The sequence below is a fragment of the Saccostrea echinata genome, unplaced genomic scaffold (genome assembly GCF_033153115.1).
Source record: "Saccostrea echinata isolate AGI-Se365-2 ecotype Australia unplaced genomic scaffold, CSIRO_AGI_Sech_v1 ptg000025l, whole genome shotgun sequence".
NCBI classification, from domain to species: domain Eukaryota; kingdom Metazoa; phylum Mollusca; class Bivalvia; order Ostreida; family Ostreidae; genus Saccostrea; species Saccostrea echinata.
This window is the reverse complement of record NW_026889774.1, coordinates 28,999,762-29,015,514: the sequence shown is the minus strand read 5'-3', so window position 1 is coordinate 29,015,514 and position 15,753 is coordinate 28,999,762. Positions and strand designations below refer to the sequence as shown.

The 15,753-nt window shown below is 33.3% G+C and overlaps 1 protein-coding gene and 1 pseudogene across 1 annotated transcript; one reads left to right on the top strand and one right to left on the bottom strand.

Annotated features, from left to right (window-relative positions):
• The first annotated feature begins 4,758 nt into the window (after positions 1 to 4,758).
• On the top strand, positions 4,759 to 5,522 carry LOC133192815 (uncharacterized). The gene is made up of 2 exons (XM_061328822.1): positions 4,759 to 5,032; positions 5,203 to 5,522. The coding sequence occupies exons 1-2, from the start codon at positions 4,781 to 4,783 to the stop codon at positions 5,392 to 5,394; spliced, it is 444 nt and encodes a 147-aa protein (XP_061184806.1). The 5' UTR covers positions 4,759 to 4,780; the 3' UTR covers positions 5,395 to 5,522.
• Positions 5,523 to 7,090: 1,568 nt separating this feature from the next.
• Positions 7,091 to 10,538, bottom strand: LOC133193046 (uncharacterized; annotated as a pseudogene).
• Between the last annotated feature and the right edge of the window lie 5,215 nt (positions 10,539 to 15,753).

The following is a 15,753-nucleotide window of genomic DNA, read 5'->3' as shown; positions in this document are numbered from 1 at the left end:
TGTGCTCTAACAACCATGCTCTATCAAGATAGAACACACCAGGGTAATGATGCAACAATTCCTTGACCTTACATTGATAAAGAAAAAGAATATAAACAAAGTAGCTGACTTTATGAGCACAATACAAACACATATAAACATAGTGAAGGTATACCTTTCCTTAGGTCTACATAAAAAATTCTAAATTTTGCACGTCAATTTTTTTAAAATCCAAAACGAAATTCACACGAGCACATTTTTATAAATGAATTTTTTCGTCTCTCATAAACTTGAAGCGTAACAAACCACGTACAATGTAGTACAGGGGGTGAGGTGGATATTCCTTGTTTTCTAATTCCAACACAAATCGCTGCATCCAGTAATTAAGAGAATCGCTGTTCATCTCGGTCAAAAGTTGACATTTTCCCATGCAGCACGCCACTCCTTAGCTTGAACGTTACATGGATTTATTCTGAGAGTCTATCAAACGCTGAATTTCATGATCGGACACTTGTACAAACCTTTCATTTTTCGTCTTCGTCACGACCTACCGTTCACGGTAGCTCAGTCGGTAGAGCGCTCTCTCCGTGATCGGGAGGTCGTGAGTTCGAATCTCGGCCGCGACAGACCTAAGTCGATAAAAAAATAGGTAGCAACTGTTCCTTCGCCATGCGCTCGGCACTTTGAAGTGAAAGTTGCGGGTCCTTCGGATGAGACCTTAAAAACCGAGGTCCCGTGTCACGGCAGGCGTTGGCACGATAAAGATCCCTCACTGCTCAATGGCCCTGAGTGCCGAGGAAAGGTCAAAATTTGAAGCCCTTCACCGGTATGTGGTGACGTCTCTATTTGAGTGAAAAATTCTCAAATGGGACGTAAAACAATATACAATCAATCAATCGTCTCGACCTTGGGACTGGTGAAATTAGCGCACTCAACTCAGTCTCCATCATGTCTAAAATATCTCCTATATCGAAATCCATAAAAGGTTTAATTTTTAGTTCCCGTAGATCAAACGTCATACTTCCCAAAGAATCTTTAACCTGCATCTGGTTTCCTAACTGATCTAAGGAATTTTCCTTCATAATTTCGGTTTCCGTGTCCATAAGAATTGCGAAAGCATAACCTTCTTCCATGGCGTTCAGAATATGAATGGACGACGTAGAAAGTACAAGAAATGCAGCGCGCTTTACTTTTCGAATCACGTGCTCTTTCTTCATTGGTTATATAAAATGGTATGATGGTATGATGAAATTTTGATAGATCATGGCTAATTCAGTGCATGAGAATATGTAGTTGAATTAAGTGCTATTAACGTAAATTTGATAGATCATAGATCAATACCTGAGAACAATGATACAAAACATATAGAGTACCTTTAAACTCGTGCATCTTCAGATATCAGACGAGGGGGACAAGCCCCCTCGTCTGATATCTGAAGATACACTCGTTCAAAGGTACTCTATATAAAACATATACAAGGACTATTCTCGATAACATGATAATGCAACAATGTTTATATTACTGCTATCAGATAATCAAACTTTATATTCAGCACAAGTTTGTGAATAAAACTGGATTGTCTATTTTGTCTATGTGTGATAAATTGTAAGAAACAAAAATAACATAGTACATAATTTCTATATTTAACTAAAAAGAATTTAGGGTGAAAGTGAAAGTACACTGAAGATCACTCAAAACTGTCCGGATAATTATGCTATGTATGATCAATATACCAGTTTAACGGTACTTTCTTTTTATTAAGGATTTTCGTAAACAGGTCGCTTTTCAAAAAACTGTACCCTTTTTTCTCTGTACATACATATAGGTACTTTCTCTTTAGTTTCTTATAAATATTGCGTAACTCTTTTTACGATAACTTTACTGGGGATAAGAGGAGAAAGAGGTAGGATTAATGTATGTAAAGCAAATACAACAAATTAAACATTTAAAGTTTTATCTTTCTCTTTCAGAAATTATTTCAAGTTTTAAACAAAAGATATATTTCATACATTCATAATATTAGCAGTTTGAAATGTGACGAAAATAGTTTATTAATTAATAATTCCAATCTTAATTTTATTTATAGATTTCCTGTGTTTAGATTGGACGAGAACAAATTCAAGAAAAAGTTTACACATCGATAAATCTCTCAACCAGAACTACTTTCTTGGCCTACATGTAGCTTTTATTGTAAAAAAGACAAATCGTTACTTCTAGTCTGTTTTAGCTAAACGATTACAGAAACTTTAAATTAAATAAAATCAATACTGACAACATACTGATACAGGATTGACCGACGGGAATGTTATATTTATGTCACTGTCAGATCACGAGTGTGAATTTTTATTTAGGCCTAAATCTCATATGATTGTCGTCGTTCCTAATCAGCTCAGTTCTCGGTAGCTGATAGGAAAGAGAAACGTACCTTAGAATCTTGCCATATTAGCATCAAATTTGTATTTCTTCATTCTATATTCTGTACCGTCTTTACACAAACCAGAGCAAATCAAGAGTGTCGTCGGTATGCTACTTTCATCTTAGAGCGTTTATCGTGAATGCATATGGAGAAATAGTGTTCATTCTTTTATATTTACATATCGGCCATATTGGAGCTATAATGGCGACAGATTCCATAAAGTTTTATATAGAGAACGAACAAAAACCGCAGATTTTTATATACAACTATTTCGGATAAAGTTCTTCCGCCGATATTTAGATTTTTCTTAATATCTTCTACCGGAAATAACAATATTGTTGATGCCAAAGTGAAAGATGCGACCGCCTTTTTGATTTGAAATTCCGAAGCGAGAGTATAATGTTTGAATGAAGGAAAGAGCACAGACTTGGTGTCTTTATCATTTTTGGTGATTAAATGTATGTGTTTATTGCAAGTTGACAGAGTTCTTCCGCCGATTACTAGGTACAGACGAATGTTTGTTTGTTTGTTTTTTTTGTGTGTTTTTTTTTTGTTTGTTTGTTTGTTTTTTTTTTTTATAAAATACAGATAATTTATCATTTCATGAAGAATAACGGTCGCCTTTTTAATTTGAAAACGGCAATTTCTTGAATCAGTGTGACATACTTATTAACAAAAAAAGATGGTTTCATGAGTTGTCAACTGTTAATAACCCAAAATTCTGCCCAAATAACTATGACGGATGCTTAAAAACAAAACAAACTGTTTTTGAAGGTTTTAATATAAAAATTTAAAGAAATGGAGTATTTCGAGTTTATGCAGGATCTTATGAATATTAATGAGAAGTAAATCACGTGGGAGCAACCTCATGAATAAACTGTACATCATTTCTCCATATGGTCAACATGGTCAAGGACAAATTCTTCTGGTCTACTTGTATTTACAATATTCGTTGATTTGAACAATATTCGAAGAGTTTTTATAAGTTTGTTTTATTGAATATTTTGACAATTTAAGTTAAACTTTATCGATGTTCATTTCGATTACGTTTCATTTCCACATCGTGACATAAAGTAATCCCACGATGTATACAGAAATAACGGATTGTATGGAGGCTTCAAAGAGAAATAATTTTAAAAACTTCGTAATTGGAATTATACGAATTAAACGTTCTTTTTGAAAATTTTATCGATGTGTAAACTCTTGACATTTTACTCACAAACTTAACATAAAACTGCTTCGCACTTTTATTCAGTTTGTGAGTAAAATGTCAAGAGTTTACACATCGATAAAATTTTCAAAAAGAAAGTTTAATCCTACAATAGAAAAATTATACAACATACAAAAGATCAATCTAAGCAAATATAAGATTATGAGGATATTTTTACTTTTTATATTAAAGATAAATAAAAATAAACAATTATATTTGGATGTAATTTTACTTTGAGTTCTCGAATAAATAAAAAGTACATGTACAAGAAAAAATAATTAATTGATTTTTTTTATCTTCACATTTTACGTCAAAGTGTTAATTTTCCATCTAATATCGTAGTTTTTTCCAGAATTTGACAATTTAGCTTATGGTATTAACTCTAATTTGACATTTCTTTCAATTTTTGTATATTTGGTGCAAGTGCTCTGCTTTGCTCTTCCAAGTGAAGATTAATTTTGAGAGGATCATTAGTAGTGGTTAAGCATGCACAAGGACTATTTTGTTCATTTGATAGATTCTTAAACCTTTACATGGGTATAATGAATTAAACTTAAACTTGAGTAAAAATTTGAAGAGTCAAAGTTAAACATTCAGAGCTTTGACTTGATTAATCAAAGATGTCCTTAATAAAACATTTTAAACGTTCATGAACAAATTTTTGTCAGATCAAAATGGAAAACAGATGCAAAAACTGTGGAATTCACAGGCAGGGAATGCAGAAGTGTGGACGATGCCTCCTGGTGTACTACTGCAGCAGAGAGTGTCAGAAAAGGGACTGGATAACGAACCACAAATCAAAGTGTAATGAGCTGAAGAATGCTGGAGAGACAGTGATAAGTGATGAAGAAAGTGATTCCTCTTTTGATGAACTTAGTAAACAGCCATTGAGCGATTCGACTGACCATGCTTCGAATGCATTATGTGCGTTCTGTGGAACTATAGGAAAACTCAAGAAGTGTGGACGTTGCCTGGCTGTCGATTATTGTTCGAAATCGTGTCAAAGACAACATTGGCCCGACCATATGACCATATGCAAAAAGAATAAGGACATTGTTGACGTGATAAAGACTGATGGATATAAGGAACAGCTGAAAAAGTCTAAATCAGACAGAGTGTCTTCTCAAGCTATCCAAAGCCGTAATAGTTTTACACCTTTTGATAATGGACACGACATGAAGTTTGGACCGTCAACGATGTTTAGAACAGATTCTGCCGATCTTTCTATGCGAAAGTCAACAACAAAAGACCTAAGAAGAAAAGCTAAACTTTACGTGGAGCGGAAGTTCCCCATGCAGTATATTATCGAGGATATTGAAGAAATACCCAATGAGTTTCCTTTGAGCTTTGGTAATGCAAGAGTGTCCTTCGTGGGATTTATTTCTAGATATCACCACTATGGAGGGCGCCATTGTGTGTATATCCAAGTAAGTAACATTATTCTGTAAACGAATTTGCATGAGGAAAATGAAGAAAAAAATATTAAAACCAAATTAACATTAAAAAAATCATTCAAAATCATATGAAAAATCTTTTAAAACTACACAAAGTTGTTTATTAATATTTTAATCTTATATATCCGATCAATATATTTTAGGATGGAAATAATGCTGAAATATATGTTGGATTTTACCTTGATTACGATAATCCATATCCATATTTTACTTGGGGAGATGTGCGTCCAGGCAAGTTCATCTGTCTTCACGATCCCAGAATTCATTTCTTTCTAGACGGATCTGTTGGAATCCGTGTCAACGAAAGTAGCGAGGTCTTCATTTTTGACATTTGAATTCACACTGACTCTAGAATGTGGATATGATTTATAACAAACATACTTGTGTCCTTTTCCTTTGCTAGCTAGTTGTGATGTTTGCTAAAACATAGTTATCAGAGTTAGAAATACGTGATAAAATTTGTGGTGTTATCAACATCTTTATGTGAATATTCTACTCTGTTCAATACTGATATTCTATTCATCTTTGGGAAAAATCGAGTACGAAATAGACGAATTTTTAAATGCACATTGTAATACATGCATTTCACTTTACTGAATGCGGTATACAGAAATCATTTACTTGCGATCTTATGAGTTATCTATATTTTCCATCATACATGAAATGTACATAGTTAAAAAATACAAATTAATCATTATCAGAAATCATTATCGGAATTGTGTAATAAAAGCGTTTGTATGATTTGAAGTTTGGATGGTGTTCATATCTATTTGCATACAATTTTACCTAAAGCATATGACAGAAATTTTACAAAATTGGTGTAAAGTAATGTTTAAAATTTGATTATTACAAAATTTTTACAAGATTTATGATTAGTATTACTTCAAATTTGATTATTTATTAGACTTGTGTAAATATCTTACTTAAAAGCTGGTTGTGAGTATTCATACTTATGTCAAATCCACCCACGTCGTTTTGGAGTGAAAAAGTATACAAATTACTTTATTATAAACTTTGGCCATATACATGTACTATTTTCCACAAATGCGCTTAAAAATGAGTTCTCACTAGATGCAACAAAACATTACTGAAATAGGAATAACGTTTTCAAGTAGATAAAGATTTTATTTTCAAAAATACATCTGATTATTGATTATTCAATTAATCGGTGGGTGGGGGTGGGTGGGCGTTAAAATTAAAAAAAAACGTGAGAGATGCTACAACTTTCACTGTGCGATTGAATTTTTAATTTGCCGATACCTTCAATTGTGCTTTTTTAGCCATAGAATTTTTTTTTTGCTTAATTTTTTTTCTGAATATATATTTTTTGGCAATCAGTAAGAAAAACTTAGAATTTATGGTTTGTTTGGTTTTGTTGCGTATTATTTAATATTGTGTTAAACTGCACAGTGAAGGTATTTATGTAAACACACAATGATTTTGAATATCTTTGTCATATTGCAATAGAAAAAGAAGAAAAAAGAAATTTTCTAATTAAATTAATGGATCTTTTTTTTAGCTAAACATTATTTTTAGCAGTTAAACATGATTTTTAGCAGTTTAAACATTATTTGCTTAGGAATTGAACCTCGCTCTAAAACAAATGCATTAGGAAAAACATAGAAAAGGAATCCGACCGTTTTCAATTGGTTCTGCAATATTTTAAATTTGACATTTTACTCACATTCTGCTGCTCTAAGTCTTCATTCATTATTCTCGGTCTGTAACACATTGGTATGTTTGGCATCTAATCGAGATAGAAGTGTAGACATTTAAAACTTTTGTTTTTCACAAAGAAATGTCAACGTGAAACGTTTCATGGTTTTGATCATTCTACTAAATAATAAGAGTCATCCCTCTTTCTCTTCATTATTATCTTTAAAAATAAAAAAATAATTTGTCTTGATAGGCTTATGCATGTAATTGATATTTGACGATTTGTATGTGCTTATGTCCCGCACTGATGAATTAAAGAGTTAATATGAGAACCAGATATTTCTTTTTTCTGAGAAACAAAAGATATACCCGGTATTAGAAGTTGCCGGCGAGCCACTGTAACTCTCCAGCTCTGGTAACAGCCTGAGGACGCTGTCCATTCTTACTGAAATGTAGAACTGTCACACTCAGTCTGTACAGAATAAAAAGAAATAGTGATTACTACTTAATGAATTTACTGCATCAGGGATGTATGAAATAAAATGCTAAATCTTCAAATACTATATGAAATTTTATAAAATTACCTGGCCAGCATTGCAGGGTAGAAAAAGTGTGGCGTCTTTGATGCGAAGCTGGTTCACTTCGAAACAGGGAAGATAAGTTTCCAATGTCATTCACGAGGAACTTGCTTTTGACTTCTTCCCCGAAAAGCTTGTGGGCCCTGGAACCTTTAAAATTGCATAGAATAGTAAGAAGTCATGTAATATTTCAATAATTATTCTTGGTTATCTATGGGCACTGAACATAAGACAACTTTAGTTCAGTATATTACATGCATAAAATTATTTTTATCAAAATTTTTATTAAAATTATTTTTATCAAAGTTACCTTCTCTAAGCAATTGTCGGTCCTCATTCAACAGATCACGTTGACAGTTGTCATATATATCTGTCGGCGATGACCATTTCTGTTCTTTCTTTTGCCCATCATCCCAATTGGAGGCTACCACCCAGTGACAGTGCATGGTTGACTGAACTCTTCACTCAGCGACGGATGTCCCTACAGTCTTGCTTCTTGGCCGCCGATTCCAGTTTCTTTGAAACACCTATATAAATATTTAATTACATGTAATCAATTATATAAAAGGTATTTCATATAAATCTTTTAAAACTTGGAACTTGTGTAATCCCCTTTAATTTCAACACAAGTTATAATGATGTTACTAATACAAATATTTATATCTCAACCTTTTCATCATTATTACGAAAATAATTTTCAAATAAAACTTCTCCTTTTTTCATCTCGGAAATTGTTTACATGATAAGGATCAAAATTACATAAAATACCACACATTAAAGTAGTGTTTCTTGTCTACATGCTCAGTCATCATGTACTTTTTTACCACCCCATGCCTGTCTCTAACAAGGACCTGGACATTGATGCCTGCCTCTTCCCAGTCCCCTCTTTGAGCCCTCTAACTCTACAGGAATTGAATCAGCAACTTCGTTACTGTTTAAATTGTGAAAAAGAGCATTATATTAATGACTGTACAAGTGTATGAATTAGGTTAGGCTTACACAAAACTTTATATCTATAAATTTTTTATTTATTTTATTCACCTTAATGTAGTGAAGATTTTATTAATAGTTGTTATTGGCACACAAGTTATAATTCATTATTATCATATTATATATGAGCACAAGGCGGTGTGACCGGTCGGCAGGGAATGCTCACTCCTCCATGACACCTGATCCCACCTCTGATGTCTTAGAGGTCCGTGCTTGCTCTGCTCGTATTTTTGTAATGTTTAATTGACTTTTGAGCTCAAATACTGTTAGTTATCGCTACATATTTCATAAAGAAATTACACAGCCTAAATCTTTACTTAAACCCCAATATAAAACAGATATCTCCCTAGCTATTCATTTTAACCCCAGTAGGAACAGTTTATATACCAAGTAGGTACCTGAAATATTTACAAGTCCAACAAATTTCCATTTTCTGAGTCCATTACGGTGTACCATCCGAACTTGGCTGAGAAACCAGTAGCCCTTTTCACAAACAATTTTAAGTTTTTGCGTAAGATTTTAACTTCAGAATCTCTTACGACAAATCTTTAGTGCTTTAAACGAACACTTTCGTAATATTTTAAACTTAAGATGTTATTTACGACAGAATTCTAGCAACGATGTCAATATTATACCTTATTATCCTTAAGAAAGTGGATGAAAATAAAAATAAAGATAAGTTTTTAACACTTGTCAGCAAAACAAACATTATTGACAACAAATATCGAATGCAATCGATTGTGAAGCAAAGAAGTTTGAAATATGACGTCACAATCACAAGTCTAACGAAGTAGGTCATACGAAAATCTTAAGTTAAATTGCCATCGTAGATATTTAATAGTATATCCATTTCCTTTGTTGACAATAATTGTGAAACAAGATGTGTTTGTGAAACACTGTTGCCCCCGTATGGCAACTTATAGCGAAGGTTAAACTTTCTCAAATGCAAATCAAATGTGTTGGTATCCAAAGTAAGGTCTTGTCCCGAGGAATATACCTGTGAAATATGAAAGTCCTAGCAGTAACCATTGAAAAGATATGGAAAAGGTTAGATTTTTTCAAAAGTAAGTCAAACTCCAAGGTCAAGGTCAAAGGGTAAAAGTTTTTGGTATCAAAAGTAAAGTATTGTCCAAAGCATCACATATATGAAGTATGAAAGCCCTAATACCATCTGTTCAAAAGTTATGGCAAAGGTTAAAGTTTTCCGAATGTAGGTTAAACTCCAAGGTCAAGGTCAAAGGACAAATATGAGATGGTACCAAAAGGAAGGTCTGGTCACAAGGATTGAACATTTGAAGTATGAAAGCTCTAGCATCAACTGTTCAAAAGTAATGACCAAGGTTAAAGTTTTTCAAAAGTAGGTCAAACTCCAAGGTCAAAAGGTCAAAGTTGTTTGTCTCCAAAGGAAGGTCTTGTGTTAAGAATGACACATGTGAAGTATGAAAGCACTACCACTAAATGTTCAAAAGTTATGGCTTAGGTTAATGTTGGGTAAAATTTTGTAAAACTGGGTCAAACTCCAATGTCAAGGGCAAACAGTCAAATATGATGGTACACAAAGAAATGTCTTGTCAAAGGGAATAGACGTGTGAAATATGAAAGCCATTGCTCCAACCAATCAAAAGTTATGAGCAATGTTAAAGTTTTGCGGACAAAAAGACAAACAGATAAACAGACAGACAGACGGACGGAAGGGTAAAAACTATATACCCCCGAATCTTCGATATGGGGGCATAAAAATATAAAATGCTAATTTGGGTTCCTTACAAAAATTCAATTAAACGTGTATTTTGGTTTTTGCGGTTATATTTTTACCATAAAATGGGTTCTAAAATACTTATGTAACTGCTAGGACTCTCGTTAAGTTACGACAAATTTAACAAATTTAAGAATCTTGTAAAAATTTTCGTGAAAAGGAATAAACTCAAAAGATTTCTCGTACGATAGAAGTTTATCGTAATTTTTTTGTGAAAAAGTCTTCTGGAGAATCGCATCTTGCATCACCACCTAGATAAGAATCCTATCCCGATACATGTCCAGCACTGCTCAGCTTCGTGGAAATCCTAGGTTAAAAGGACTGCTGGTATTATGTAGGCTGATTGAATGATATTGAAATTTGATGAAAAAATGGCTGGCACTTTCAGGTGTTTGAGAAACCCAAGACATTTAGATGCATTGAGGCTACCGAACACAATTGAGACTGCTAGGAGTAGATTAGACCAAGGCATTCCGTTCATGGGCTGGTAGATCTTCATCTTCACTATTACTATTTGCAGCAAGCTGTCTCGGTGTTGGTTCAGGAAACACCAAGCCAGCAGCCACTTTATGTGGGACCCTATCGAAAAGCTTAAACTCTCGACTGCAGTAGAAACTGCATGCACGGTCTAGTTAGATGTCAGTGATACTTGCATCCACCTTTTATTTAGTGTGTATTCTTAAGTAGATTCATTATATGGTTTATTATTTAATGATAAGATCAAGATAAACTACCTATTAGTTTTCTAGGAAAAATGGTACAAATGTCGGATAGTTTACATAAGTGACAATATTGGCGAAAAGAAAGACTTTTTAAGTTAAGAAGAATTAGATAATTTGTATGGAATAAAGTCTCCTTCTTGGATTCCATGTCTAAACTAATGGCAATACCATATGAATGGAGAAAATTGTTCAGAGAACAGGGAAAACCTTATTTAAATAGAGATACATTTACTTTTTCTAAAGATAATAAGAAATATCCTCTTTCAAAAATACAATGCAAAGACTATTTTGGATCCTATTAGAAAAAAATCATCGAACCACCAATTTGGGCAAAAAATTCAATAGGAGTATTGAAGAACTTCTTTTCATGTAATACAGAAACTTATTTTCTTACTTACTGTACAACAGTATATTCGAGAAGTGGTGTAAATCAGATGTGGATACTTAAAAACTCCAAAGAACTTTTGGAAAAAATTGAAATCAAAAATTTTTACTAAAATCAATAGCATAAAACTTAAGACTTTTCAACACTTTATGCAAACATTCCCTAGGATAAATTGAAGTCCAGGCTTTTTGACATCATAGACAGCTCCTTTTTTTTTTAAATAAAAATGGAACTCGTAAATATACTTACCTTGTCATTGGTCATTTACAAAATTATTTTGTTAAAAAAACACTCTGATTGTAAACACAAGTACTCTGAAGTTTATATCATAAAGATGCTTGAGTTTCTGATTGACAATATCTATGTAGTTTTGAGATCAACTCTTCCAACAATCCGTTGGAATTCCCATGGGTACCAATTGCGCCCCCTCATTAGCAGACCTATTTTTTTATTCATATGAAGCAGAATTTATTCAAAAAAAGAAAAAAAAGTTGCTGTGGCCTTCAACTCGACATTTTGATATATCGACGACGTATTATCAATTAACAATACTTAATTTCATTCATTTATCGACTCGATATATCCCAGTGAACTTGAAATGAAAGATACCACAGATTCTGACACATCTATTTTCATATTTAGATATTTTACTAGAAAAAGACGTTAATGGTAACCTAACAATGAAATATGGAGATAACGAACAGTATTCAAGTTCAAAAGTCCATTAAACAATACAAAATAGGAGCAGAGCAAGCACGGACCTCCAAAACATCAAAGGTGGGATCAGGTGTCATGGAGGAGTGAGCATCCCCCGCCGACCGGTCACACACACCGTGTGCTCCTTGACATGATCGGGAAATAACGGAAATACCGGAAAAATCCGTCGACAATTCATTGTAAAAATAATGGCCTAACAATTAGTATGAAAAACGTCAGTCAGCATTTGACTCAATGATAAATTGTATTTGCTGACAAGGTCATTGTATCGACCATAGAACTTACGAAATGATGACTTTAAACGAGACAGCTGATATTCTTGTTTCATCAACTTGTTTGTCAATAATTTACCTCGTTTTAGAAATTGTTCATACGTAGAGCATGCTCTTGCGTATCGAATCAACTGAGAGATATAAACTCCGTGTGCAAGTGATGAAGGTATACAGCTGCATAAGTAAGGGAAGTTGACGATTGAAAAGTTAAAGTCATCACGTTTATCATAAAGCTTGGTTGTTAGATTACCATTAACGTCTTTTTCAAGTAAAACAAAGCTTTATGATAAACGTGATGACTTCAACCTTTCAATCGTCAACTCATTTGATGTCATCATTTCACAAGTTTTACGGTCGATACAATGACCTTGTAAGCACATACAACCTATCATTGAGTCAAATGTTGACTGACGATTTTCATACTAATTGTTACGCCATTATTTATACACTTAACAGTTTTTCCGGTTTTTTTCCCGATCATGACAAGGAGCACACGGCGGGTGTGACCGGTCGGCAGAGTATGCTCACTCCTCCATGGCACCTGATCCTAACTCTACAATTTGAGGTCCATGTTTGCTCTGATACAACTCTATATCGTTTTATTGGACTTTCGAGGTTGAATACTGTTCGTTATCTTCATATTTCATTGCAATCTTTTAATTTTGATTTATAGATTTATAGCATATATGACAAATTGTTATTCAGTATGGATATAAATAAATCACCATTTTGTAAAACGTGTAAGGAAATGGACACAGTAGAACACCGGTTTTATTTTTGCAAAAGTACAAAAGTATTTTGACTGTTTTTCGGAACTGGTGGAATAGTATAAATTTATATTTTATCCCAGATCTTTCATGTCAAAATGTGATATTTAGAATTAATACAAGTACAATACCAAGCCTCTGAAATCATGTATATTGCTAGCTAATATTTTGTTCATACCATTAGATATGCACAAGAAAAAAATGAATGTAATTTTAATTTTAAAATGGTCTTTAGAAAACTGTTCAGAAAAAAATTAATGTATTATAAAATCTATATATTGTAGTAATGGAAAACTGGAAATTTTTAATCATGAAATGCAGGTATTATTAGAATATTTGGAAAACTGATTTTAAAGCAAAACTGTATATATTAGCCCTAAATCATGTTCTCTCATTAAATAAATAAATGCATTTCAACATTGATTAGTAATATTTTATAGTTTTTCTTTTTGCAATGTAAAATTTATGTTTTTATCATAATTTTTTAAATGTAAGAGACCAAAAAAAAAAATAATCACGCAAAACTTTTGTCTGCAAATATGTTTTAGATTACTTTAGAACGTTCAATCAAAATATGATGCATTTTCAATGTATGACAAACTTAGCCTTAAGCTGGAGTCTGAACCCATTTTCAGGGAACGTGAATTTCATAATTTTGGTAAACAGCTTATTGTCTAATAAAATCATGCCACCAGTTTTTTCCTACTAGATGTCCATGAATAAAAACGATTTCAAAGATTGAAAGGATTTTTTGAACATTTGACCACCTTAGCTCCACTTGGTCTGAACTATAGGAGAGCAGGCCATGATTATCACAGTACATTTGGAAGAGAGCTAAATGTCTTATTTTAAATCATGGAAACAGCTTGTCTGCTTTATATGTATACCCATGGGTAGAGAAAATCTTCAAAAATGTATTTTTTTAAAAAATAAAACCAATAATGTCCCATTTTAAGGACTGAACCATGGATCTAGGGTCCATGAATTTCACAATTTTGGTAGAAGATTGTGCACTCACTACAAAAAAGTTTTATTTTGTCAGATGTTTTTGAGAAATTAAAACGATTTTTTGAAGTATAATGGATGTTCGATGTATGACGAACATAGCCCACGGTGGGGCTTGAACTCTGAAACCAGAGGTCATGAACTGAACAATTCTGGTAAAAAAAAAAGCTCATTGTTATAAAATCATACTAATAGTTTGCCTTGTAGATGTCTAGAAGCAAAGAAGAAAATTTTTGAATATTGTATTAGTTTTGATAGTTTTTGTGCCAGCCCTCAGGCCCCCAACCACGGAGGAGGAAACCATGAAATTCACAACACCTGACAGGTAAAGGTACTATATTAAAAAAAATGGTCGAAATTGATTCAGGCATTTCTGAAAAAAAAGCTTGAAATGTTCAATACTTTACTGACGAAAAAAGTCGCATGACACGCACACGACGGACGAAAAGAAATAACAGTACTTTTAATATGGTTTTCAATTCTAACAATTTGATTTAACATTTAGAAACATTCATACTGCAGTGAAAAACAAATATTTTGATAAAACATTGCAGTAACACTTCATTGTTAAATTTAATATTGATATTTGTTTAAAGCTATTATTGATTGATTGTGTATTGTTTAACGTCCCATTCGAGAATTTTTCACTCAAATAGAGACGTCACTATAAGTCGGAGGATGGCTTCAAATTTAGATCTTAACTCGGCATGCAGGGCCATTGAGCAGTGAGGAATCTTTAACGTACCAACGCCTGCCGTGACAAGGGGCATGGTTTTTAAGGTCTCGTCCGAAAGACCCGCAACTTTCCCTTCAAAGTGAGAAGCACTTGGCGAAGGAACAGCTGCTACCTTTTTTATCGATTTAAGTCAGTTACAGTTGGGGTTTGAACCTACGACCTTCCCGATCACGGAGCGAGCTCTCTACCGACTGAGCTACCACGCAGCACTGTAAAGGCATACTATGAGGAAATCAACGGAATATAGAACTGCACAAATAGATACCTTTTTAAACTGAAATTGCTTTTGTAAAGCTTATATTTTATCACATAAATTTAATATTAATTGAATTAATATAGTAAAATCCCACTATATAGTGAATTTTGCTTGGTCACTTTATATGAAAGTCAAGTAATAAATACATATAAAGTGTACTCCATGGAGGTCATAAACAAATTTCAATATCGTTAGGGCATACACTCATTCAAAGTAAAATTTTAATTCATAAATTGTTTCTATACATCTTGTGCTTTCTGTAAGGTGCTGCTGCTTTAATAGAATTCGCATTTTATTAGTCCCCTACCGGTGAAACCGGAGGAGACCATAGGTTTCCTCTGCGTCTGTCCGTCCCTCTGCCTGTCCCTCTATCTTTCTGTCAGTCTGTCCCACTTGGTTTTTTCCTTAACGCTTGAAAATATTGAACTGATTTTTGGTATGTGAGTGTATCTTGATGAGTTACAGATCAAGTTTGCATTTCGTTACGTTTTATTGATTTTTTACGGAATTATGGCATTTTCAATTTTTAACGGGAACCAGATTACACTTGCCGGAAGGTGACTAGTATTGCTAATGCAATATTCTCAGAATGCTTGTTAGTTTAAATTTCAAGAAATGGGACTCAACCCGAAAAATGTGTTATCTTTACCAAGTATTTTATGTGTTTAATAAGCAAAGTTCTCGATTTCACGAGCAGTAGCACTTTTCAAGTTAAGGAACATTTCTTTTATCTATATTTAAAAAATAATCAAGTTCTATTAAGTGCATGCCCTGGCGCTAGGGCGATTCATCGAGGCAACTCAATGTTAAACGTGCCATTCCTCAACAGAAAACATCGGATGATAAATTCACTA